The 25070-nt window shown below is 36.7% G+C and overlaps 1 protein-coding gene and 1 pseudogene across 3 annotated transcripts in view; one reads left to right on the top strand and one right to left on the bottom strand.

Moving 5' to 3' along the window:
- Positions 1 to 25070, top strand: part of GPATCH8 (G-patch domain containing 8) — a 99788-nt gene that overhangs the window by 64300 nt on the left and 10418 nt on the right. For both annotated transcript variants that reach the window (XM_007455118.1, XM_007455119.1), the window contains one exon: positions 15033 to 15176. In XM_007455118.1, coding sequence (XP_007455180.1) covers positions 15033 to 15176 — 144 coding nt within the window. The remainder of the gene's footprint in view (positions 1 to 15032; positions 15177 to 25070) is intronic.
- Positions 5061 to 5582, bottom strand: LOC103075910 (60S ribosomal protein L23a pseudogene; annotated as a pseudogene). The gene has a single exon (XR_014368628.1). The product of XR_014368628.1 is annotated as a 60S ribosomal protein L23a pseudogene (transcript).

Here is a 25070-nt window from a genome sequence, read left to right as displayed (position 1 = left end):
GGAATGCCCCTTACTCAGTAGCAGGCGGACTCAGCCATGGGTCAAGACACCCTGCCTCATGGGGAAACCTTGTTTGTCGTTCCCACCACTGATTCGGGCCACATAACCCTTCCATTCTTCACCCAGAGCGTCAGCAGCAACTTCTGTGGCCATACACTTCTCATAAAAGGTACGAAGTTTTCGTTCATCGTTCACTTGAATGAGTTTCTGGCAGCCAGTAGCTGGGAAAGAGATGTTCCGCTTTATCCTGAAGTGGCTGATTGCCTCCGAGGCGCCACAAAAAAGAGCTGCCTAAACTTTAGATGTTGGAGTTCTTCAGGTTAGGACCTGGGCCGTCTTTTTCTGTCTAACCACTGTCCTTAAGCATAGAATCGTCATGCCACTGTTTTGAAATTTTTCACGTGGTTGGCTTTTATCCTTTAGGTCTTAGCTTAAATATTACTTCACAAGAAATCTTTCCTAACCACCCAATTTAAATAAATCCTCTACTTTATTCTCTCGCAACACTCTCATATATAACTTATAATTTTAAATTTTTGCTTGTAACCTTGTTTATAGGCTGACTATGGTACTGGAAAGAAAGGGCCTTGAGGAGAGAAACTGTCTATTTGTCTGGCAATATGTGTACTGCATCCAGTATAGTGCCTGGCACATAAGTACTCAATAAATACGAGTCGAACAAATAAATTCTTGGAAATGATGGGGAAAACCAGGTTTATTTGGTATACTATCAGAAATAGAAACATTTTAGAGAATACATTTTTATTGTTTTTCAAGTAAAAGTTACACTATCAAGTAAATAATAAATACATGAAGTAGCTGAGTAATTCACAACCTCATTAGATTACACATTATATTTTGAGGCCCTTTCTCCTCCGACCAAGAAATTATTTCACTTTTGAACTCTTTGTGGTAGGTACAACAAGAATTACTTACTCCCATTTTATTGATCAGACTCTTTACTCAGAAATCTTGTCAACTTTGAATTATACAGCTTGCGAAACCCTCTCCGCTTCTTTTTTTTTTTTTAATGTATTTATTTATTTATATATTTTTGCCTGCGTTGGGTCTTTGTTGCTGTGCGTGGGCTTTCTCTAGTTGCGGAGAGCGGGGGCTACTCTTCGTTCCGGTGCTCGGGCTTCTCATTGCGGTGGCTTCTCTAGTTGCCGAGCACAGGCTCTAGGCGTGCAGGCTCAGTAGTTGTGGTGCACGGGCTTAGTTGCTCCGTGGCATGTGGGATCTTCCCGGACCAGGGCTTGAACCCGTGTCCCCTGCATTGGCAGGTGGATTCTTAAACACTGCGCCACCAGGGAAGTCCCCCTCTCCCCTTCTTGATGTCACTTCTTTATTTCATATTTGTTCTTCACCTTCACATGACCTTGGAACCTTGACTTTAGTAACTTAGCCCCTCCTTAATTTATACTTCTTGAGCACCACAAATTGATTTTTTACTTCTCTCAACACTTTGATTCCAACTTCTTTTCTTCCTAATCCTTTTTTTGTCATATCTACTCACCAAGAACCTATCCCCACTCAGAAATATTTGCATTCTTCATTTCTACATCTTTACTGTAGTGCAGTGTGGGACTGGTGCCAACTCACTGGACTCCCAGAACTGCCAAGGAATCCTTTTATGCATCAACTCCCTCTTAGTCTCTCTCTTCAGCTGTCATTCTCAAACATTGATCTTTAAGCCCTCATCTTCCCTCAGCTACCCTTGTCCTTCCTCCATCTTCCCTTACTCCTAGTAGAAAACTTAAAGAAAATTTGGACTATCAAATGGGAGTGCCTTCTTCTACCTGTAATATCTGCCATCAAACTTGGGTCTATCTCTTCCCATCCTTAAGTATTTGTCCCTGGTTTCATAATCTGTCAAATGAAAATTCCTACCTACATCTGAATTCTGCATCCTAATCCTCTCTGTATTATCAAGGACCTTACATCTTTTTTCCTATCTTGGCAAACTCACTCATTCATTTCCTACCACCAGTAAACATGCTCGCACATTCTTGGGGGAAAAGAACCACTAAAACTACAAAAAAAAAACCTTACTCTGTTGACTCTTACTCTCTGTAACTGCCATCTTTTCTTTTTACTTGTCTTTAGAACCAAAATTCTGAAAGAATAGTCTCTACACTCACTGCCTTCTATTCTTTTTTTTAAAATTTTTCATTTTTATGAAAGTTGTACATAGTTTTAAAGCAAAAAGCTTTACCATGCTTTTAACTGAAAAAAAAACGAAAACAAAAATTGCAGTCCCGTTTTGATACCCTTAGTATCTTGTTAAATATTGATAAGATATTTTAAAAATATGTGTAAGATATGAAGAGTAACTACAGACACTTGTGTGTCTTCTGCTCAGTTTAAGAAGAACATTATCAGTAACTTTATGATCCTGTCCCATTTCTTCCTCCTTCAGAGGTAAGCACTGTCCTGGATTTTGTGTTTATCATTCACTTGCATTTTTTCAGGTAGGTTTTTGCTGTTGTTGAGATAAAGTTCACCGTTTTAACCATTATATAATATACAGTTTAGTGACTTAGCATATTCACAATGTTGTACAACTGTCACCACTAATTCCAGAACATTTACATCACCCCAAGAAGAAACCTTGTACCCTTTAGCAGTCATTCCTCATTCCCCCTGTTCTCCCTCCCCCAGCAACCACTTTCTGTCTCTATACATTTGCCTATTCTGGACATTTCATATAAATTAAATCATTCAATATGTGGCCTTTTTGTATCTGACTTCTTTTACTTAGCATAATGTTTTCAAAGTTCATCCATGTAAATAGCATATATCAGTACTTTACTCCTTTTTAGGGCTGAATAATATTGCATTGTATGAATATACTAGTTTGTTTAATTATTCATCAGTTAATGGACATATGAGTTGTTTCCACTTTTTGGCTATTATGAATAATGCTGCTTTGAATATCTTGTACAAGTTTTTGTGTGAATATATTTTTCAATTCTCTTTTGTATATACCTAGGAATGGCATTGCTAGTTACATGGTAACCCAGTGTTTAACTTATAAGGAACCGCCAGACTCTTCCACAAATGGTTGCACCATTTTGTATTCTCACTCGTACTATATGAGAGTTACAATTTCTCTACATTCTCATCAACATTTATTGTTTTCTGTCTTTTCTACTATAGCCATCCTAGTAGGTGTGAAGTAGTAGTATCCTCTTGTGGTTTTGGTTGAGCATCTTTTCATGTGCTTATTGGCCATTTTTTTTTTTTTTGCGGTACGCGGGCCTCTCACTGTTGTGGCCTCTCCCGTTGCAGAGCACAGGCTCTGGACGCGCAGGCTCAGCAGCCATGGCTCACAGGCCTAGCTGCTCCGCGGCATGTGGGATCTTCCGAGACCGGGGCACGAACCCATGTCCCCTGCATCGGCAGGCGGACTCTCAACCACTGCGCCACCAGGGAAGCCCCTTATTGGCCTTTTAACTATGTTCTTTGGAGAAATGTCTATTCAGATCTTTTGCCCATTTTTTAAATTGGGCTGTCCTTTTATTGTTGAGTTATAAGAATTCTATATGAATTCTGGAATGAGTCCCTTGTCAGGTATATGACTTGCAAATATTTTCTTCCACTTTTTGTTGTCATTTCACTTGATAATGCCCTTTGGTGCTCAGAGTTTTAAAATTTGATGAAGTCCATTTTATCTTTGTTTCTTTTGTTGCCGGTGTTTTTGATGTCATATTTAAGAACCCATTGCCTAATCCAAGGCCGTGAAAAGTTACACCTATGCTTCCTTCTAAGAGTTTTATAGTTTTAGCTCTTAACATTTAGGTCTTTGATATATTTTGAATTAATTCTTATATGTCATGTTGGCGGAGTGGTTAAGAATCTGCCTGCCAATGCAAGTGATAGAGGTTCGAGCCCTGGTCCGGGAAGATCCCACATGTGGCGGAGCAACTAAGCCCATGTGCCACAACTACTGAGCCTGAGCTCTAGAGCCTGCAAGCCACAACTGCTGAGCCCACGTGCCACAACTATTGAAGCCTGTGCGCCTAGAGCCTGTGCTCTGCAACAAGAGAAGCCACGACAATGAGAAGCCCGCACACCGCAGCAAAGAGTAGCCCCCACTCACTGCAACTAGAGAAAGCCCATGCACAGCAACGAAGACCCAACACAGCCATAAATAAACTTATTTTTTAAAATTTTATATGTCATGTTTGGTAGGGGGTCCAAATCCAGTCTTTTGCATGTGCCTACCCAGTTGTCCCAGCACTATTTGTTGAAAAGACTATTTTATCCCCATTGAATGGCCTTGGCCATTCGAAAATCAGTTGACCATAGATATATGGGGTTTTTCCTCTCAATTATTGGTATATTCCATTGATCTTTATGTCTTTGCAGTAACACACTGTCTTGATTACTGTTGCTTTGTAACAAGTTTTGCAGTTGAGAAGTGTGAGCCCTTCTACTTTATTCATTTTCAGGATTGTTTTGGCTGTTCTTGGTCTCTTGTAATCCTATGTGAATTTTAGAATCAGCTTGTCAATTTCTAAAAAGAAGTCAGCTGGGATTCTGATAAAGATTATGTTGAATCTGTAGATCAGTTCAGGGAGTATTGCCATCTTAACAATGTTAAGTCTTCCAGTCCATGAACATAGGATGTTTTTTCATTTATTTACATCTTCTTTATTTCTTTCAATAATTTTTTTAAGCTGTTTCTTTTGTTAAATTTAATCCTAAGAATTCTCATTTTTTATGCTACTGTGATTTTTTTATATTGATCTTGTATCCTACAACTTTGCTAAACTCATTTAGCAGCTCTAGTAGGTTTTTTTTGTGAATTCTTTAGGGTTTATTACATATAATACCATATCATCTGTGAAAAAAGATAGTTTTACTTCTTTTTCCCGTCTGCTTTCCCATCTGGATGCCTTTTTTTTTTTTTTTAACATGTCTAATCACCCTGCTTAGAACTTCCAATATGTTGAGTAGAAATGACAAGAGCAGATAGCTCTGTCGTAGAGGGGAAGAGACATCTTTGTTCTGATTTTAATGGGCAAGCTTTCAGTCTTTAACTTTTTTTTTTTTTTTAGTGAAAACTTTTATATTTTGAATTAGTCAGCTGGACTCAGTTTAGATGATCCCAATTTTGTTGGCAACATCCAAAGCGTCATAGTCAGGAGCCAGTCGAACATATGCCTTCTTCTCTCCATCAGGCCTGATCAGGGTGTTGACCTTAGCCACGTCAATGTCATAGAGCTTCCTCCCAGCCTGTTTAATTTGGTGCTTGTTGGCCTTGACATCCACAGCGAACACCAGTGTGTTGTTGTCTTCTATTTTCTTCACGGCTGACTCCGTGGTGAGGGGGAACTTGATGATGGCATAGTGGTCAAGCTTGTTTCTCCTAGGGGCACTCTTCTGAGGATATTTGGGCTGCCTCCTGAGCCGCAGTGTTTTGGGCCGTCGGAAGGTGGGTGACGTCCGGATCTTCTTTTTTTTGTGGCTGTGTACGCCTTTCAACACTGCTTTCTTGGCCTTCAAAGCCTTTGCTTTGGCTTCGGCTTTGGGAGGGGCAGGGACTTCCTTCTTCGCTTTCGGCGCCATCTTTGTGAAAAGGGGGGTCTTTAACTTTTAAGTATGATGTTAGCTGGGGGGTTTTCATAGATGCTCTTATCAGATTGAGGAAGTTCCCTTCTATTTGTAGTTTGTTGAGTGTTTTTCTCATTAAAGGGTGTTACATTTTGTCAAATGCTGTTTTTGCATCTATGAAAAAAATAACATGAGGTTCCCCCCACCCCCATTAATGTGGTATATTATATAGATTTCATTTTTACATGTTGAACCAACTTTGCATTCCTGGGATAGATCCTACTTGGTCATGGTCATGGTGTATAATCTTTTTAGTATGCTGCTGAATTTGGTTTGCTAGCAATTTGTTCAGGATTTTTGCATCTATATTTATAAGAGATGTTAGTCTGTAGTTTTCTTGAGATGTCTTTGTATCAGGGTAATACTGGTCTCATGGGATGAATTAGAAAGTGTTATCAACTCTTTTCTCTTCCTTTTTAAGATGGTTTTACCATGTGTTTCATATCCCTAAATGTGTATTGTTTAATTTAACTGTTTTTGACTTTTATATAAATGGATTCATATATTTCCTGGTATACACGTATGAGAGTTTATCCAGGGTATGGCTCTTGTTATTATTTGATTGCTTTAAAGTAGTTAAACCTGTGTGTTTTTCCTAAATACTGCTTCACCTGTAGCCTGTGTATATTGATATATAATGTTGTCGTTATCATTTTTTCCCTAGATATTCTAGTTTCAGATTTGTAGAAAGGCGTTTTTAAAAATGTTAATTCCCAGTTTCATTGTACTGTGTTCATGTATGTTGCTTATATTATTTCTTCTTTGGGGGATTTATTATGGTTTCCTCTGTAGCCTAGTAGGGTCTTTTGTGGTGAGTGTTCTATGAGTACTTTTATAAAAGATGTATGCCCTATTTTTAGGCACATAACCGTGTTAAAATATCCTTAAGGTGTTCTGTATCCTTGTTTATTTTTTATCTCTTTGACCTGTCATGTAATGAGATGATTTGAGTCTCCTTACTTTAGTATGTTCATGTGTTTCCCTTGAATCTCCTCTAATTTCTGCTTTATGGATGTTGCTGCTAGAGTATGATAGTTAGATATTAAGATTTTTAGATACCATGAGTTGACCTCATTGACATTATAAGTACCTTTATCTTGTTTAAATCTTTTAATGTAAATTCTACCTTGATTGAAAAACCCTGACTCCTGCTTTCATTTTTTGTATATGTATTGCTTAGTATGTCTCCATCCTTTTGAGTCTTTCTGAATCACCCTGTTTTGAATGTGCCTCTTATGATCATCATAGAGTTGGGTTTTGCTTTGTGTTACAGTATGAAAAAAATTTTTGAGTTAATTTTTTATATTTTATGTGACAGATATGTTTAGTTCATATTTATCTTTTTAAGTCGCTGACTCTGTGCTCTGTTTTTCTTCTCTGAGTGTAAGGTAGATAAAGCTATAGATAGATGGATAGATATAGATAGGTGGATATAGGTTGGATTATATTTTTGTTGTAATTACCTTTATAACTTAATAAAATTACCTTTCGTTCTTTATTTCTTTTAGAGAGTATCCATCATTTTCATACTGTAAGCAGGGGAAAGTTTCCTTGTTTCCTCTTTTTCCTCCCTTTCATTTCGTCTACCACCTAATATCAGTAAGCTTAGTGTGTATCTAGCATACAATTAAATATGGTTGTATAATACTTACATAATTTTCAGTTTTAAATGGAGTTCTTTTTTACGTCTATTATAGTTGTAACAAAAGGCAAATTCTAATTCCCATTTACTTATCTCTACCACCCTCCCCATCTTATATTAGTTATACCATTTCTTTCTTGTGAGGGCATATAACATGTACATTGTAATCTGACATCCTAGTAGCCCCACTTCTTTCAATTCTACATGTAAATGTATTCCAAGCAGCCTTCCAGTCCTTCTGTTGAGTTTTTCCTCATCACTTCTGCTGCTTATTTCCTAGTAACTTCTTTAAAGGGGGTTGTACAAACAATATTTCCTGAATTATTTATATATATATATAATATATATATATGAAATGATATTTTATATTATATATGTATAATATAAGCATTATATAATCTCATATGTTATATGAACCTATAAAAATAATTCAGTCACATATATAAATATATGTACATTATAAAATCCTTGGTTAATACTTTCTTTCCTTAGATATCTTGTAGTGTTGTACCACTGGCTTCTGGAATTGAATATAATCCTGAAGAAATTGAAGGCTGGGCTAATTTCTCCCTTTGATGGTTTTACCTAGCTGCTCAGAGGAGTCTTTCTTTACCTTTAAGTTTCAATAACTTTACTGCAGTGTTGATTATGACCACTGTTTTGGGACTGTTTTCATTGGCACAAAATATACCCCTTCAACATGTAGATCAAGGCATGTGGTGGGGATTTTTTGGTTTGGTTTTGGGTTTTGGGCCTGTATATTTGAAGGGATTTGGATATTCGTATGTTTGAAGGGATGTCTCCCATTGCTCCAATCCAAGTTCTTCCCTCTGCTTTTTCTAGATCTCAGAAATTCTTGATGAGTTCAAGAGATGTAGGTGTATCACTTCAAGTGAGCCCTTTATCATACTTGCAGTATGTTTTTGCTGTCATTTTCTGAAAATCTGCTACTGCTGGCCTTTTTTCACTGCTCACTTGGCCTTGAATGGCTTCTGCTTCGTTTCTCCTCACATACTTCTCTTATGCCTTTTTCTCTTATGCATTTTTTCATTCTCCAGATCATATCACCGTTTTGCTTTTGTGTGGTATTCAAGAGAAAAAGAAAGTTGTTTTCCTGTGTTGCCACATTCATACCAGAAATCCTGGTATTGTTGTTTTCTGTTAGTTTGTTTTTTATGTATCCAGCAACCTTCCATTACTAGTGTTTGGTAAGAGTTTATTATCTGAAGAGTTTGTTGGATTTTGTACATACTCTCTGCAAATAGTGACGTTTCAGCATCATCCTTTCCAGTTTTTACAGCATCCTTGCCTCCCTCCTTCCCTTCCTTCCTTTTCCTTGCTTCCACCCTCTACCTCCCTTTCCCTCTCCCTTCCCATTTCACTTCAGTGTTACCATTTCAGCTACATTTTAGGAGTTGAGGTGTGTCATTTTTCTCTCTCAGTTTGAAATATTTTCTACTTGATTATGATTTCTTCTTTACTAAGTTATTTAAAAGTGTTTCTTAAAAAAAAAAGTGTTTCTTAATTTCCAAATATGTGACTTTTTCCCCCTGATTATTGTATTACTGACTTCTAATTTAATTGTAATACAGAGAATAATACCAGTTGTTTGAAATGTGTTAAAGTGGTCAGTTTTCTTAAATGCTCTGTGTTTACTAGAAATGAATATGTATCCTCTAGTTGTTGGCTGCAGTTTTACACATATCCTATTTGTTTTGAGACTGTTAGTTGTATTCCTTGAATCAGCTATACTCTTACTAAATTTTTTTGCTTGCTTGAACTATCAGTCACTGAGAGAGGAATGTTAATCTCCCACTGATGGTGGAGTTTTCCATTTCTTCTTATAGCTTTGGCATTTTTGCTTATATATTTTGAACCTGCATGCAACTTTATAATTGTTAATAGATTGAGCCTGTTATTATAAAGTGATATTTTTGCCTTAAAGTTTCTTTTGTCTGATATCAATTTTGATAGCTTTATTTTGGTTAGTGTATTTTCTGATGTCTTTTTCCACCCTTTTTCTTTTAGCTTTTATAATCAACATTTAGTTGGATTATTTGTAGGTGTTTTATCTAGTCTTCCAATATCTTTCCCCCCGCCCCAGTCTCTCTTAATTGGAGTATTTAATCTAAATATAGGTAATGTCATTTCCAGTATATTTGGATTTAAATCTGCCATCTCATTTTGTCCTTTCTTTTTTTTCCACTCCCTTTTCCCCACTTCTTTTCCTCTTTATTTCTGCATTCTTTTGTTGGTCTCAGCAAGAAATATTGGACTGGGAGATGTCTAGCATATTGGTGAAGTCACAGAAATGGATTAAATCACCCAGGGAGAAAGGAAAAACACAGTATCAGAGATGAAGAATTCTCTCCATGAGCTTATCAGCAGACTAGACACAGCAGAAGATAGAATCAGTAAATTTGAAGACAAGTCAATATAAATTATCCAAACTGAAGTTGAAAGAAAAAGTGAAAAAACAAAACAGACTATCCAAGATCAATGGGGTAATATCCAGACAGTTTAATACAATATTACTAAAGTCCCAATAGGAGAGAGAAATGGGATAGATTCCAAGAGATGATGGCTGAGAAGTTTTTTCTTTTCTTTTTTTAGTGGGACATAAAATTGTGACATTTTAAGAGTAAATGAAATATATGGTAAAGTGGTCTCAGGCCCTTGGGAAGAAGAAAATTCAAACTTCTTTAGAACAACTTAGGCTTCAAAAAACTCCTAGATAGGGATTTCCCTGGTGGTCCAGTGGTTGGGACTCAGCGCTTTCACTGCCGTGGCCTGGGTTCACACCCTGGTTGGGGAACTAAGCCACGCAGCCAAAAAAAAAAAAAGAACTCCTAGATAAAGCTCCGCAAAACAGAAGATCATAGTCATATCACAAATCCAACTGAGAAACTAGACACTATGGGCTACAGTTAATGGAGAAAAAAGAAGAGTAGAGTCAGACCCCTTAAGACTTAAGATATTGGAGTTGTCAGCTCAGATTACAGTGTGTAAAACAAGCATATTTAATATGTTTATGAATAAAAAGGGATTGAGATCATGAGTAAAGGGCAAGAGACCATATAAAAACTCAATGGGAGGATTTAATAGCATTTTGCACAAAGTTGAATATTAAATTGTAACACATCTGAAGAAGTATCAGGATGCAGGAAAAAATGGAGAGAGGGAGGGCAAGAAAGAAAGAGAGAGAAATGGAAAATACGTGAAGAGATTAAGAGTTAGATGATAAAGAATGAGAAGCTCTCATGTGTCTAGACAGAGTTCCAGAACGAAAGAAAGAAAAAGAATAGGGCAGAGGCAGTGTTCAAAGAGGAGATCCCAGAATTTGATGAAAGAAACAACTCACAAATTCAGGAAGCCTAATGAATCTCGAGCAAGATAAAAAAGAAGTCTACATGTAGACACATCCTGGTAAAACTGTACAATACCACAGAAAAATACACAATCTTTGAAGAACTGTTGTAGTAACATGGAAGTCAGAATACAGTGTCAATTCTGTTATAATGTAATGGAATGTTGAATGTGCTCAGAGCAAACAACCATCAACCTAGAATTGCACACCCAGCAAAAACATCTTTAAGAGTAGAGATTAGGGCTTCCCTGGTGGTGCAGTGGTTGAGAGTCCACCTGCCAATGCAGGGGACACGGGTTCGTGCCCTGGTCCGGGAAGATCCCACATGCCATGGAGCAGCTGGGCCTGTGAGCCATGGCCGCTGAGCCTGTGTGTCCGGAGCCTGTGCTCCGCAATGGGAGAGGCCACAATGGTGAGAGGCCCGCATACCGCAAAAAAAAAAGAGTAGAGATTAAAAATAGATAAATTTTTGGATAAAAAAATCAGTTTGCCACCGGAAGACTCTTCTAAAAGAAATTTCAAAGGAAGTATTTAAGAAAGAAGGAATGTGATTCCCTTTGAAAGACTTGAGATGCAATAAGGAATCTCTTATAATCAATACTTAATTGGATTGTATGTGGTTTTTTTGTTTTCTGTTTTTGCGGTACGCGGGCCTCTCACTGTTGTGGCCTCTCCCCTTGCGGAGCACAGGCTCCGGACGCGCAGGCTCAGCGGCCATGGCTCACGGGCCCAGCCGCTCTGCAGCATGTGGGATCTTCCTGGACCAGGGCACAAACCCGTGTCCCCTGCATCAGCAGGTGGACTCTCAACCACTACGCCACCAGGGAAGCCCTGTTTTTTTTTTTGAATATCCAGTCTTCTGATCTCTTTTTTGGAAGAGTAAATCTTCCAAATCTATATAAACATTATAAAAAACCAATGTCGTATGGAATTAAAAATAAAAACCAAAGTAGAATTAAAACATGCTTCTGCAGCCACTGTTGCTAGAAGATGGATTCTACTTGGCACCTGCTGCTGCTTTTTTTTTTTTTTTAATTTATTTGGCTGATCAGGGTCTCAGCTGCAGCACACGGGGTCTTTGTTGCTGCGTGTGGGATCTGTAGTTGAGGCATGCAAACTCTTAGTCGTGGCATGTGAGATCTAGTTCCCTGACCAGGGATTGAACCCCAGGCCCCCTGCATTCCCGGGAGCACAGAGTCTTAGCCACTGGACCACCAGGGAGGTCCTGGCACCTGCTTCTTTATACTGCTCACTTTTGAATGAAAGTCTCATGCAGATGCATTTCACAGGAAAAGAGGGTAGACCGTATGTCTGCACCCTAGTTTTAAGAGAAGTTGGGAAAGTGAGCTTTCTGACTTCTGTCTGGGAAACCAGCACTGATAAGGAAGAACATCCACAAGTTGCTTAATAGCCAGACAACATGAAATTGCCCAGGATGCTGAGAGAAAACTATTGAGAAGGATCGAATAGGGAAAAAAATCATAATGTGTTATATATTCACTTTTCAATTTTAACTAATTTATCCAAATGAGTTCAATACTGGCATTCCGCAAAATACATCAGCCTTCTCTTGCATACTGATTAAATAGCTCATGTGAGAAATAGTGGAGAGATGTTAGATGATAGAGATGCTTTGAAAGTGTATCCAGAAGATACTAAACTGAATAAAAGAAAGGGTGATTGTAGAGTCTTTGAAATGAGATTTATCTTTAGGTCTGTTAACTAGAAAGAGCTACTCATCTACCCTGCTGTAGAAGGCTAGCAAGCAATCATTTATCATTCCTTTCCCCTTCTCATTCTTCTGTGCTGCTTTATAGCAAATGAATATTCTCAACTTGCTTTGAGATGTCTTTTGATGTCTAGTTTTTAAGTGGAACTGCTGAGGCAAATTGGACCACCTCTTTGGGTCAGTCCCACAGTTTTGAGCCAAAACCTCATTAAGACTAATGGATAACCAACATATCTGTGTTGGCTTTTCAAAATTAGCAGTGCAGCTTATTTGGAGAATAATCTTATAATGTTTAACCCCATAGCTGGCCACAGTCTCAAGTAATGCTTTTTGCTATAAAGTCTAAAAAGTTGAACGTTAATAGTTACTCCAGCTTCTTTTGGTTAGTAATTTGCCTGGCATATCTTTTTCTGTCCTTTAACTTTCAACTTTCTAAGTCCTCACGTTTTAGGGATATTTCTTATAATCAGCATGTAGTTGGATTTGTTTTTCTGACAGTTTTTTATTTTAATAATTTACATTTCTTGTGGTTACTTATAAGTCTGTTTCTTACATCTTTTTACTTTCTATTTTCCTGTTTTTTGTTGTCTGTCTTACCTTTATAAAATTGAAGTTTTCTTAATCTTTCCCCCTTTGCTACTCCTATTCTTCTGATAGCAACCCTTGGAATTCTTATACAAATTATGCTTAATTTAACAAAGTCTAAAGTTAACTCTATCTCAATCAGTAGAAGGACTCTAGAACACTTTAATTTCAAACCCTCTTTCCTATTATATATGGCTGTGTCTGCTAGCATTTTTTTTTTTAACTCTTTTCCATCCTGCAAGCTAGGTGGTGGTGTTACTGTTGTGATTATTAATCTATATATTTATTAATTTCATTTCTTACCACTTACTTTTAGTATTTCAGACCTTTTGTCTGGCATCATTTTCCTTCCCAAAACAGTGACTTTCAAGTCCTCAGTAAGAATATTTTTAATATTACAACCACACAAACACAACTGAAACGAAAGTTTTAGAAGACAGTATTTACCTTTATTATGTGAAATATCCTCTGTATTTTTCTACTCTTTTTTTTTTTCCTTTTTTTCTGCCTGTTAAAATCTACGAAATCAATGTCATGACCCACTAGTGGGTCACAATCTATGATTTCAGAAATACTGCTTTAGGAAGTTCCTTTTTAATGAATCTGTAGGTGGTAAATTCTCTTTTTATCTGGAAGTGCCTTTATTTCATCATTTCTGAAAAATATTTTCATTTGGTATACAAATGAAAATGTTTTCTCTCACACACCAAAGCATACTATCTTCCATCTTTTGATGTTGCTTTTGAATCTTCTGTCAATCTGATTGTGGGTGATCCTTACTTTTTTTCTGGGTAGTAGTATGATTTCATTGTCTTTGGTCTCATAGTTATGGGACTCAGTGAGTGTTTCTAGGTGCTTATTTTTATTTAGCCTGTGTGGTATACCTGTGCTTCCTGTACCTCTGGAGTCATGTCTTTCATCAGTTCTGAAAAATTCTCAGCCATTATATCAATAGAAATATAATTCACTTACTATAAAACTCACCCTTTTAAAGTGTACAGTTCAGTGGTTTTTAGTATATTCCACAAGGTCATGCAACCACTGTTACAATCTAATTCCAGAACGTTTTCACCACCCTGCTACATTTTTTTGAGCTGTATTTTGACTGTCTTTTAACCCATCCCCTAGATAGTTGGTGAATTTTTTTGTTTATTTTTTACAATTAGGTTTTTCAGTTGTAAAAATCTCATTTGGTTCTTTCTGCAATCTGCCTATTTTTTTGGTTTTGATTTTTTAGAGTGTTTTATGTTTGCTAATTTTTGTAATTCCATTTTATATTTTAAACATTTTATAGTTACTTTATATTCTGTAACAGACTATTCCAAAATCTGAGTTCTTGGGAACTAAATCTATTGCTTATTTTTTGTGACTCTTGCTTGTGATAGATTTATTTCCTTTTGTGTGTGTAGTAATCTTTGATTGTAACTCATATTTTATTGATCCTAATCTAGGAAAAAATTTGGGACCAAAATTGAGGGTGCTTTCTGAGAATATATTTTGTTCCCACTGCCAAGACCCAGAGATCCTGGGATTTCCAGCCTACTTCCAGGTTCTTTTCCTTACTAGTGAGGCTTCTCAAGTTTAGTTCCCCCACCTTGCTCAAACCTCAAGCACCAGTGTCACCCACATGTCCTAAGGAGAGCTCTTGCCCATCACAGCTCTGATTTCAGTTTCAGGTCATAGCTGATTTTTAAATTTTGTTTTGTTTTTTTCTTCTCCGCTTGCCCTTCTTGGGGATTTACTTTTCTCTCTGTGGTTCCTGCAGTGCAGTGAAAATTGTGTTTTATATATCTGGTTGGTTGAGGGGTTTTTAGCCAGGGATAGGAGTAGGGGATGCCACAGTATGTAGTCCACCACACTGCCAAAAGAGAAAGTAAAATTAAACTCTGAACTTTGTTTGAAGACAACCGTTAGTATAACCACACGCTAATTACCCCACCATATTGCTACTTCTGCTCTATCTGACTTTAACTGGTACCATTAAATGTTATGAAAGGCCCTTTTTCCCTCTTCAGGGAAGACTGCTTTTTTATAACATTCACTTAAAACTCTACCAAGTCATTTTTTGTTTTATTTTGTGGTTCTTACAGGATTATGTTGATAAAGAGAAGGCAATTGCCAAAGCGTTGGAAGACCTCAGAGCCAACTTTTACTGTGAACTCTGTGATAAGCAATATCAGAAACATCAGGAATTTGACAACCATATCAACTCCTATGATCATGCACACAAGCAGGTGAGGAACAGTTAATTTCTAACAAAGAAAAAGGTACTTTATTTGTTATAACTATTGAATTTTATGAGTGTACCCCAAAAAACTTGTTGACTATGGTTTCTTGTATCTGCCTGTCTTAATCTGAGGTCATCTGACTGACTTGACTTTTCTCCAGTGACAGAGTCCTGACATTGACCTCATCCTTCCAAGATTGTATGTAGAGTGAAGAATTGTGAGCTTCATAAATCGTGCATAAAACTTTTGGCTTTGAGTGGTTTCTAAATTTGTATTTTTCAACTAAGGATCACTGGGAGCTTTGTTTTCCTTTCTCCCCCTTTCTGAGCTTGTTAAACTTTGAACAGTTATCTCAGACTGTGGTCATTTCCTCTTCTGTATCTAAGAATTCATGCTGTATTCGTTATTTCCTATCAGTAAGTCATTTTGTTACTTGGTATACCTTGGAGGATAGATCAATTTTGAGAAGGAAAATAAAGTTAGATGCTATTTTAATTTCAACAGAAAATTCTGATGCTGCATGTTGAAGAGCTTGCTGAAAAATGAATTACACCTTCTTTATGGTCTTTTTCTTTCTTTTCTTTTCTTTTCTTTCTTTCTTTTTTTTCTTTCCTTCTTTCACTGATTTAGAAAAGAAACTTATTCCTAACTAGTACTGGCATAAAGAAGGTGGCAGTAATTCCCTTGGGGGATTTTAGAAGGAGGAAATGAATCTTTACATCTATAGAACAATTCTAACTTATTAAAGAATTTTGAGCCATTTGATCTTAGGTGACTTTGGCAGAACTTGCTAAGTCTTTGGGGATACAATGGTTGTAGTTGTTAAATTTGTAAGATTTATGAGCATTACTGGAATGCTCTCGTAAGCTGGACCTGTCAAACCAACTTTTTTTTTTTTTTTAACCTTTGTTTCATCTTCCAACCAACCATAAGATTTTAGTGCACATAAAAGGCGAGCTTTGACTAAGTTTTCTTTTACTGGCACAGGAATAGTTTGTAAGCTGGTTGTGGTCTTATACTTTTCCCACATTTAACCACACCTAACCAGTTTAAGATTCTCCCACTGATAGAGTTATATTGAAGACAGCTTTCCAACTTTTTATACAACTTTGGACATTGCTTTAATATATTGTCAGCTCTACTTGATTTGAGGAAGAGAAATCTAGAGCATATATATGGACAAGATATATTAGCAATTACCTTACTACTTCAAAGAATCATCTGTCAAGAAAGACAAATGCAGCAGTGAATATTGCTTATCCAGTAACTTTTCCAGGTTTTTGGTGTGTGTGTAGTTCAAATTTGGGGTTTTGTTTTTGTTTTGTTTGTTTGTTTGGAGGAATTAACAAAGATATTTAGCATCTAAATACATATCTACCATTTTGGGCTCTTGAGAATTTCTTCAGTTAAGAATTGTATATGATAAGTTAAAAGAATTGATATATTTATATGTATAACTAAATCACTTTGCTGTACACCTGAAACTAACACATTATAAATCAACTATACTCCAATATAAAATAAAAAATTTTTTTTTTAAAATGAAAAGATCCCAGAGGAAACTTTAGGCACCAAAAAAGAACAATTAGAAAGGTTACATTTTTAGTTGAAAGAAGTTTGACTTCCCTTTCTTTCAATTAGAAAAAAATGAACCAGGAAAAGTGTGATTCAAACTTGAATCATGGGGACTTCCCTGGTGGCACAGTGGTTAAGAATCCGCCTGCCAATACAGGATACAGAGGTTTGAGCCCTAGTCTGGGAAGATCCCACATGCCACGGAGCAAATAAGCCCGTGCGCCACAACTACTGAAGCCCGCGCTCCTAGAGCCCGTGCTCTGCAACAAGAGAAGCCACCACAGTGAGAAGCCCCGCACCACAAAGAAGAGCAACCCCTGCTCACAGCAACTAGAGAAAGCCCACACAGCCAAAAATAACTAATAAAAAAAATAAAAAAAAAAACAAACTTGAATCATGTATAGACTTGCTTTTTAAGGGGAAAAAATTCTGTCAGAGCAAAACAGGTTTACAAATTAAATCTGAGCAAAAATACGGAACTAATAAAATTTGCATTGACAACATTAATGTGATGGATGGTAATGTTTTAGTGATGTTGCTCTCAGTTTGAGAGTAGTAGAAATCATTACAACTGATTCATTTGAATTTGACATGTTTATTCTCCCGTGCACCTTGTGTTGCCTCTGTTCTCTCATCACTTTTCTCTTTTGCAGTTATTCTCCATCTGGGGAGATTTTGTCCCCCAGTGGACACTTGGCAATGTCTGGAGACATTTTTGATTATCACAACTAGGGAGATGGTGCTACTGGCACCTAGTGGGTAGAGACTAAGTGTGCCGCTAAACATCCTACAATTCACAGAAAAGCTCCTTGCAACAAAGAATTACCTGGCCCAAAATGTTGATCAGTAGTGCTGAGGTTGAGAAACTCTGTTCTCTTAAGACTACTGAAAAACTTTCGAATGCATATGATGTTGCGGTATTGTTTGGCCTTTTTTTGGTACAAACCAGTCAATTTCATTTTAAGTCCCCAGTTATGTTGTAAACATTTCTATGTTCTCATCTAAATGATCTCAAATATTTATTATTATTACTCTTTTTTAGATTATCATCAAAATGAAAATACAAAATTAAGGATTTCTTATATTGAACTACCTTATCCATTAATATAGAATATATCTGTGATCCCTGGTCTGGGAAGAAAGTCTTTAGCTGGTGTGATTAATGAATGCATGTAAGCTTATTTGTTCACCTTGATCAAAAGCCCATCTTAGGTGGGCTGTTCTTAAACAAAGAACAGATATGGTGTAAGTTTGTTATTTTGTTTGTTTTTTGGTACTGCTCTCTATTTGGTTAAAATGTAGGCTTTTCATCTTTCTTTATACTGTTCTCAATGCAAGTGGTAGAATCTTGAAACAGAATGCTATAAATTTTTTATAGTTACTTTTCCCTGCCCTTAGAATTTCTAAGGAGACTTTAACTGACCTTGGTACAACACAGCTAAGTAATCCCTAAGAGGAGGAGGTAGGTCCTATTTTTCATTCCTCTTTGACGGACATGAACTTACCATACAAATGGACCTACCATTTTCCAAATTTATGCTCTAAAATCATAAAGACACCCTGTCTTGTCTTCCAGGAAGGCACACAGGATTATTATGAATCTGAGATAATAGGTAAGTACATTCAACCCTATATTAGTAATCCCTAGTTTGCATCTTTCATCAAATTTTCACCATTAAAATTTTCCAGAGAAATAATATATTATGTTAGTGGTAAACTTACTAGTGTAGGCAGGATCCTGAACGTGCCCTTATCTTTATTAAGCACAAGTAATCTCTCAAAAAGGAGCTATGTGGTCACCCTCATTTGTGGTGATTTTTTATCCCCCTGCCCTTTGGTGCTATGTACATCTCACTATTCACTCGTTTTTCTCAAATTTTCTAAGATATTTTGTGAAGAGAGTCATTAATACACAGATATTAAGATCCAGCTTGATTTTCAAAGATGAAAAACCTAATTAGACATTTTGGCTCTTTTTAGCAGTTTAATCCTCTTTAAAAGTGATAATTTCATACATTTTGAAATCTTCAAGGGTAAGCCTTCCATTCCTCAAGGGATAACCCAATGTATGATTCATTTTTATGTACGTTAGTTCTGATATGCCTGAGTGCTCAATAAACATTAGTATTCATCTTCTACCCTTGTTGGCTTAGTTATAAGTTAAAGTTGACTTCGAAACTAAACATTTTTCCATCTTTACCTCCGTGCCTCTTTATTTTGCATATCTTTTAGAAAAACATATCTGCTAATGAATATAACAATGGAAACCATTTCTTTAGTCTTGCAAGGTTTAAATTTCAAACTCCAAAGAATATTCTCTTTTCCAGAGGTAAATTTGTAGCAGCACAGTAGTCGGTGCCTTATTTTAATGCTGGTGTGTTTTGGTTTTGCTTTTGCTTCCTTGGTGCCTTATTACCCGCTCAGGATTCTTCCAGTCTTACTCTCTTTTATTTGTGCCACTAAGGGGCTCTCCGCACTAGCCTCCAGTACATAAACTAGAGATCACAAATTGTCCCACAGATGTACAATTGACCCTTGAACCACACGGGGGTTAGTGGTGCCAACCCTTCCATGCAGTCGAAAATCTGTGTATGATTTATAGTTGGCCCTCCATATCTGAGGTTCCTCCCTATCTGTGGTTCCATATCTGTGGATTCAACCAACCCCAGATCATATAGTACTATAGTATTTACTGTTGAAAAAAATCCACATTATCAGTGGATCTGCACATTTCGAACTCATGTTATTCAAGGGTCAGCTGTATTTTGCCTGGTCTTTGTGGTGTCAGTTTTTTTCTCCTTTAATTTCAGTTGGTTCCCAACTTTTAAAAATGAGATATTATATCATTCAGGCTTTGGCTTATCTTGAAAAATTGAAACATCTGAGAACATTGGGCCTGCATATCAACATAACAGTTGGGTAAAGCTGATTAGTTCCCTTCTCTTTAGAAAGGCATGTTCTCATTCTCCAATTAGATATGGTTTCCACTTCATCTCTTCTCTTACATAAGCCTGTGAGACTCATTACATTACCTACCAAATCCCTCTAAACATTTGAATTTGTGACCCAGGGCTGTACCTTTCCTTCTTTTCCACACAGGCTCCCACAGGTTCTCATTGACACTAGGGAATAGCACATGAAAAGATGCCTTCTTATTCCTCCCTAGTGTTGGGCACAACTTCCTTGCAATTTCAAAACCATCTGTGGTAGTCCAGTGCAGTAGCAAAATCTGGTACTGTAAAGCAGCTTTGAGAAATTCCCTTAACTTGTACAAAGAATCAGTATCTCCATCAGAGGAAAGAATGCTTTCAGCCTGCCTCTTCTTTGTGCTAAGATAGCTTCAGTATGAGAACCCCTGTACTTCAGTACATTTTTTTAAAAAAGAAATACGAAGGTCTGTTTTATCTATAAAAGTAGTGGTTTCCTGAGCTTTATAAATGACTGAACTAAAACAAATCAAGCCTGTAGCAGCCATTAGTGATTTCTCTATTCTGAATTGTACAGAATAGAATCTGTAACTACTACATGGTTTAGTTAACTTTGTCTAAACTTTGTCTAATACTTCTGAATTGAAGTATTTTCTGAGAATTTCTTTGGTGGTAGAAGGAATGATCATTTTTGGACTTCACATAAACTTCATTCAAGTTTGGACTCCTTTCCACTTGAAGTTCCACTATTGACTGGTCAGATTTTTTTGCCTCTCGAATACATTTGATCCTCTGTATGCTTGGCACATGTAACATCAGGACAATAAGCACACCAAAGCCAATTGAACCTCTGGGAAGCCACTGCAGAGCTGATGAAATGTAACTGTATTCCTTTTTCAGTGCAACTTTGATATTCAGTGCAGGTGTTGGGGGCGGGCAGCGCAGAAGTAAAAACAAAATTCAAAAGGCAAGGTGAGAAAAGATAATTCTAGGGCTAAAATAAAAAGAAAAGGACCTTTCTAAGAAGTGAAATCCGTAAGATCAGATACCAATGAAGATATTTCATAGGTGCTGTATATTTCGGGTGTTTATAGAATGTTTATACTTAGAAAACCATAAATTGATTATTGTAAAGATGTGAAACAGGTTAGGAGAATCATAAAGTATGAATCCCAAAGCTTCATAAATGTTGACTTAAATAGCACAGTTCACTTCTGAAGAGATGATTCTTTGAGAAGCAAAAGCAAGTGTGAAGAGAGGAATGTATCTCAGAACTAAAGCATATTGTAGTTGTATTTTAATAACCTGTATCAGAGGTTGAAAATTTTAGGTTCAGTGATATTTTGTACCACTGTGGATGCCATTTTCTTTGGGACTGTTTTGTCTAATAAGAGAATTGACATCATTTGGCCAGTCTTCCAACAACTGAGCATTATTCGAGCCTTTTCACCTGTTAAATCTTATATACCCACCACCTCTGCTTTTGTTGAGAATAGATTCCTTACACCCTGCTATCACAACCTAGTTAACCTTGGAAAACTCTGCATCTGTTTAGGGAAGCTGTCTGCTTTTGTGAGCCGAGGTAACCCTAAACAGACCCTTTGGGAGCTAAGGTTGCTGGTAAACCCTGTATTCTCATACTATGTATTTCTAACTCTGTTCTTTATCTTGACACACAATTCCAAAGTGAATAAAAATGATTCTACCTAATTTATGTTTTGTAGCTTTCAACTGGTTTTCTGCTTCTATACACATGCATTCATCACTGTGATGCACTGTGGTAGAGATTCTGGGATGAGGCTCTATGTTCTGTTGTAGTCTGAAAAGTTAAAGCAACTTAAGGAATAATGATAAGTTTGTGAGCGACAGTACTGAAAAGAGAACTCTGAACTAGGCTGCTGCTGTTCCGTTTGCTTTGGACCTAAGCGACTCTTAACGAATTATGCTCCTTCAGATTTTACCTAGAGGGCAAATCTTTGCCTCCAGATATGATCTCTAGAGGATTATGTAGATATACTTAAAACTTGTTATCCACAAAACCACAGTGGTATACCATTTCACACCTACTCAGATGGCTAAAATGAAAAAGACACAGTAAGTGCCAGAGAAGATATGTAGAAATTGGAACTCTCCTACACTGCTAGTGGGGTTGTAAAGTGGTGCAGCCCCTCTGGAAAACAGTTTGACAGTTCCTCAAAATGTTAAATATGGAGCTACCACATGACCAACACATACTTAAGAGAAATGAAAATATGTCCACACAAAAACTTGTACAAGATTGTTCACAGCATCACTATTCATCATAGCCAAAAAGTGGAAGCAACCGAAATATCCATCAACTGATGGATAGATATACAAAATGTGGTACAGCTATACAATGGAATGTTATTCAGCAATAAAATAGAATGACTTACTGATAAATACAACATGCATGAATCTTGAAAATATTATGCTAAGTGGAAGAAGCTAATCACAAAAGACCCTTATGTTGTATGATTCTATTTATATGAAAAGTTTAGAATAAGCGAATCTATGGATAATATAGTTCAGGTTTCCAGGGACTGGGTAGAAAGGGGCAGTGAGGAATGAATGCTAATGGATGGGTTTTCCTTGGGGGATAATGGAAATATGCTAAAATTAGATAGCGCTGATGGTTGCACAACTCTGAGAATATACTAAACCCACTAAATTTTACACTTTAAATGGGTGAATTTTATGATATATGAATTACATATCAATAAAATTATTTTTAAAAACTTCATTATCAAACTTAAATTTTGGTAGTGATGATGGTGACTTCATATATTGAATACATGGTGTGTTTGTGTGTGTGTGTGTGTGTGTGTGTGTGTGTGTGAAAAATAGCAGTATACACCTGGTGCTATTAAAGAATATAACATACTTTTAAGGCTTTTTGCTGTATTTCTGAACATAAAGCAAATATAACAGTGATTTTATGACAAATTAATTTGATATTAACCAAATGATATTAAGTCATTGTGTTTCAGAGTAATTGGGCACAAATGGTATTGCCATAAATGACTATTAGAACTACTGTTACCTAGCCAAAAGAATGTATACTTCTCTTTTTCCCCTCTGAGTTTTTTCAGTATCTGTAATCATCATCAGTGTTTAGTTTTCTCTGTTACCAAACATTTGGTTTTCTCTGTTACTGAATAAAACTCATTTTCATCACTTACTGATATGCATGTGCTAAAACAAGAATTTACACCTCAATGCCCAGTAACTTGGATTTCCTTAACCTTTCAACTATAATCTTTTTTCTGTGAGTAGTTTAACGCTGAGGCTTTCTGTGTTCTCTACTGGTCTTTTCCCTCCCTCATCACATGGCGATGTTCTGGCTGGTCTCATCCAGAGGCATCAAACACTGAGACTTGAAGTGGGTAACCTGGCCAAGCAACTACAGCATGACTACTCCAGTTTTGGAGGGGAAAGGAGTTCCTCATTAATGTTATGTCATTGGAGAGAGGCAGGAAACAGTGGGAAGAAGAGGCCGTGGATTTGGGGTATGTGGGGTTGTTGACATAATGGAAAGGGAGTAGTTGAGTTCAGAAAGGGCTGGATCATGTTTAGGGAGAAAAACAGATTGAGTTGCAAGCAACCACTGCTTCTTTGATCACCATTTTCCATCTCTGTTCGTAACCAACAAATAATACGTAAAAGTATGTATGTGTTCCCTTTCCCAATAACTGATTTTAAAACTGAAACCAGTTTGATAAATGTTTATTGAACATCTCTTTTGTGCCATAGACAATGGTGTATGCATTGCAGGGTTAGTTATAAAGGAAAACTAAGAACAATCTCTGGGAGAGTGAGATTGCTATCTGGTGAAAAAAAGAAATCACAGATAATCTGACTCTGAAGAGACAGAATTAGGTTTCTCTTTAGAATTGAGTAAATATTAGAACATAGGATTTTTAGTGGCAATAGAAAATACTCTCTGCCTATTTTCTGGTGCCTGAAATTCCCTTCACATGGAAACAATGTTTTTATTCTTTAAATTGCAATAATAGATTTAAAATACTTGAGAAAGATAATAGATTTATTCCTAGTAAAGTATACTCAATCAAATATAAGCTTCTAACATCAAATTTTGTTGTGATTCAAGAGAGAAGAGTAGCATCAAAAGATATAAAAAGTATTTTATTAGACTGAGAGCCTTGTTATCTTTTGTTGATAGGGAAAACTGTCTCATTCATTCCCAGCTCAAACACAGTGCCACTTCTTGTTATTGGCACTCCACATTATTGATAATGTGGACAAATATATCACCTACACTGAAAACCTGGTAAGATTTACCAGATTCTCATTTCTCTGGTTTAATTTGTTTGCAGATGGATAGTGGAGCAGGATTTTGGGTCTGGAGTAGATATTTTTCTGCCAACACAGTGCTGTTTAGCTGGTTTTAAGAACTAGAATGTCATTTACATTTGAAGTGGTCTTTAGCCCAACTGTGGATAGGTATTTCAAGTGCTGGGTTATTTGTTAAGTTCTTCCCTCTACTGGTCTTTTGGGAAATTTAGTAGAAACCCCAGCTACCATGTGAGTGAAAATCAGTGAGAAATTATGTTCTCTGCCACAAATGTATACTTTTTTGGAAATATGCTATTCATTTTTCAGGAAAACAAGATCTTCAAACCCTTTCATTATGAATGGGGTTTGGTCTCCTTTCCCTTGAATCAAATATTTTTCAGCTAAAAATGTGTTATGTGTCTTAAATTTATATTAATAAGCATTAATAAATAAGCAAATTTATTAGTAACTCTTGAGAAAGCCTACTTTATAATTTTCAGAGATAAGGACTTAGTAGCTTTGGAGTCACCTTAAATGATTAATTAGATCCATTCAGATTAGACTGTGTGCTAGTTTGGAGTCTAACTTGAATTTGTGTGTACAGTATGGAATTTGCTCAGCCTTTGAAAGTAGTTTTTGGATTGATGACACATCTGTACTTTTTTGGTCTCCTTACTTGAACCCTGTCTCTTCTCTGATAGTCAGTTATGTTGCTCCTCTATTCTTGCCTTGAAAAAGCTATCTAAAGTTGAGTTCCTCTTCAGAATTTAAGTGGAAAGTAAAAAGTACAGGTCACACACAGAATTTCATACGGGTATTCAGTGGCATATGAGCCAAGCTTGGTAGCCTTTTGGAATAAAATAGGCAACTGGAAAATCTGATTCTGAATTGAGGGCCTTGTACCTTTATGAAAATTACTTTTTAGATGGGAAATTGAGAAGTTTCTGGTCAGTATCTTTTTTGCCATTGGCCCAATTCTGTTCAGGAGTAAGGGGTTTAAATTTTTAGGCTTTTTGGTTCTCTAAGGAATGAGACTTCTGGGAATTCCCTCATGATCCAGTGGCTAGAACTTGTTTTCACTGCT

The sequence above is a fragment of the Lipotes vexillifer genome, unplaced genomic scaffold (genome assembly GCF_000442215.2).
Source record: "Lipotes vexillifer unplaced genomic scaffold, Lipotes_vexillifer_v1.1 scaffold1639, whole genome shotgun sequence".
Lineage (NCBI taxonomy): Eukaryota > Metazoa > Chordata > Mammalia > Artiodactyla > Lipotidae > Lipotes > Lipotes vexillifer.
This window is presented reverse-complemented; position numbering and strand designations above follow the sequence as displayed.